General features: G+C 73.2%; 1 protein-coding gene across 1 annotated transcript; it reads right to left on the bottom strand.

Annotated features, from left to right (window-relative positions):
* Positions 1-25: 25 nt before the first annotated feature.
* On the bottom strand, positions 26-1,166 carry ZNHIT2 (zinc finger HIT-type containing 2; the record flags this gene model as incomplete). The annotated part of the gene is made up of 1 exon (XM_027910559.1): positions 26-1,166. A coding segment is annotated over exon 1 (1,141 nt), but the record flags the coding sequence as incomplete, so codon positions are not given.
* Between the last annotated feature and the right edge of the window lie 508 nt (positions 1,167-1,674).

Genomic DNA, 1,674 nt, shown 5'->3' with positions numbered 1-1,674 from the left:
CCTCCTCCTCCTTCTCCCTTCTCACCGGCGACCCCCGGGGAGATCCGAAGACCCCCCAAAAGTCCCCAAACCCCCCTCTCCTCCTCATCCCCGTCCCGGGGCGGCCTCGTCCCCCCCCAGCCCCTCTCCAGCCCCTCCCGCAGCTCCTTCATCGCCGCCTCCTCCTCCGCCACCTCGGCGTGAACCTCCCGGGCCTCCCGCGCCAGGCGGGCGAGCTCGGCGGGCTCCGCGCGGCTCCAGCTCAGCAGGAATTCCACCTTTTTCCGCGCGGCCCGGAACGGGCCCCGCTCGGGGGGCGGCAGCGCCCGCGCCCCCTTCCCCAGCAGCGCCCCGAGGTGCCCCAGGGCGGCCGCCGCGTCCGCTCCGGGGTCCAGGGGGTCGCGGCCCTCCAGGAGCTCCGCCACGGCCAGGAGGGCTCCGCTGTCCCCCAGGGGACCCAGGGGCAGCCCCGCGGCCCGCGCGTCGCGCCGGGCGCTCAGCAGGGCCTGGGCCGTGCTGCAGAACCGGGCCGGGCCGCGGGGCTCCCGCAGCGCCGCCGAGCAGGCCAGGGCGGCCGCGGGCAGCTCCGGCACCAGCGACTCGTCCCCGCCGTGCAGGCTGAGAGCGAAGGCGTAGCCGAACAGCGCGTTGGGCAGCTGGAAGCGGAGCAGAGGAGAGCAGGGCCCGGAGCGCAGCGAGGACAGCGGGGGAACAGCGGCGGGCACGGGAGGGGCGCGGCCGGGGCGAGGCTCGCCCGGCTTGTCGGTCTCCTCGTCCTCAGTGTCATCCCCGCCGAGCTCCTCCACCGGCGCCCGGCCCCGCCACCACCAAGGCCGCCAGCGCGGCAGCAGCAGCGCCGCGGCCTCGCCGGAGCTCAGCAGGCGGCGGAACTCGGCGCGCTGCGCCTCGCTCAGCCGCTCCCACAGCCCCGCGGGCCGCGCCGCCTCCGGGGGGTCCTCCGGGGGCTCCTCCGGGGGGTCCCGCAGCGCCGGCAGCTCCCCCGGGGCAGCGGCGCGGCGGCCGCGCAGCGCCCGCAGCACCTGCTCGCGGTAAAAGGCCTCGGCGCAGGGGCCGTGGGCGCGGTAGCAGCGCAGGCAGCACAGGCGGCGGTGGCACCGCGGGCACGTGTAAGGGGCGGCGGCGGCGCCGCAGAGGCCGCACGGGAGATCCGCGCCCGGCGCCGCCATCGCAACGACTGAGCGGCCGCTTCCGGTGGCGCGGGGAGCGCCTCGTTAGGACACGCCCCCTCAGAGGATTTCAGCCAATCGTAAATTCAGGGTTAGGGAGTCCCCGCCCCTTCGGAGCTCTCGCTCAATCAGAGTCGTACTCGGCTCTTCCCGCCCTGCCGCGCTCGGGTTTTTCCGGCCGTGCTCGGTTCTTTCCGCCGCCCCTCCCTCAGCGAGCCGTGAGCGGAGCTGCCCCGTTCATTACGGCGCTTCCTAATTAACGCTCCCCCCTGATTGGCAGTGTCACAGAGCGCCCGGGACCGGGGCTATGATAATGAGGGCATTGCGCGGGGGAGGTTTGGCGGGCGCGGTGAATGCAAATTAAAAAAAGGGCAGCCAATTAATCGCAGAGTGACGCGGAAAGACGAAGGGGCGGGGTCTGAGAAGGGGTAGGATTGCTTGGCTAAAAAGAGACGGGGTTATGCAAATTAATTTGACATACCCAACCTCGAAGGGCACGATGGGAGCG

This window comes from Empidonax traillii, unplaced genomic scaffold (assembly GCF_003031625.1).
Source record: "Empidonax traillii isolate 1590-97213 ecotype Southwest subspecies unplaced genomic scaffold, ASM303162v1 scaffold3738:size11282, whole genome shotgun sequence".
In the NCBI taxonomy this organism is placed as follows: Eukaryota; Metazoa; Chordata; class Aves; order Passeriformes; family Tyrannidae; genus Empidonax; species Empidonax traillii.
This window is presented reverse-complemented; position numbering and strand designations above follow the sequence as displayed.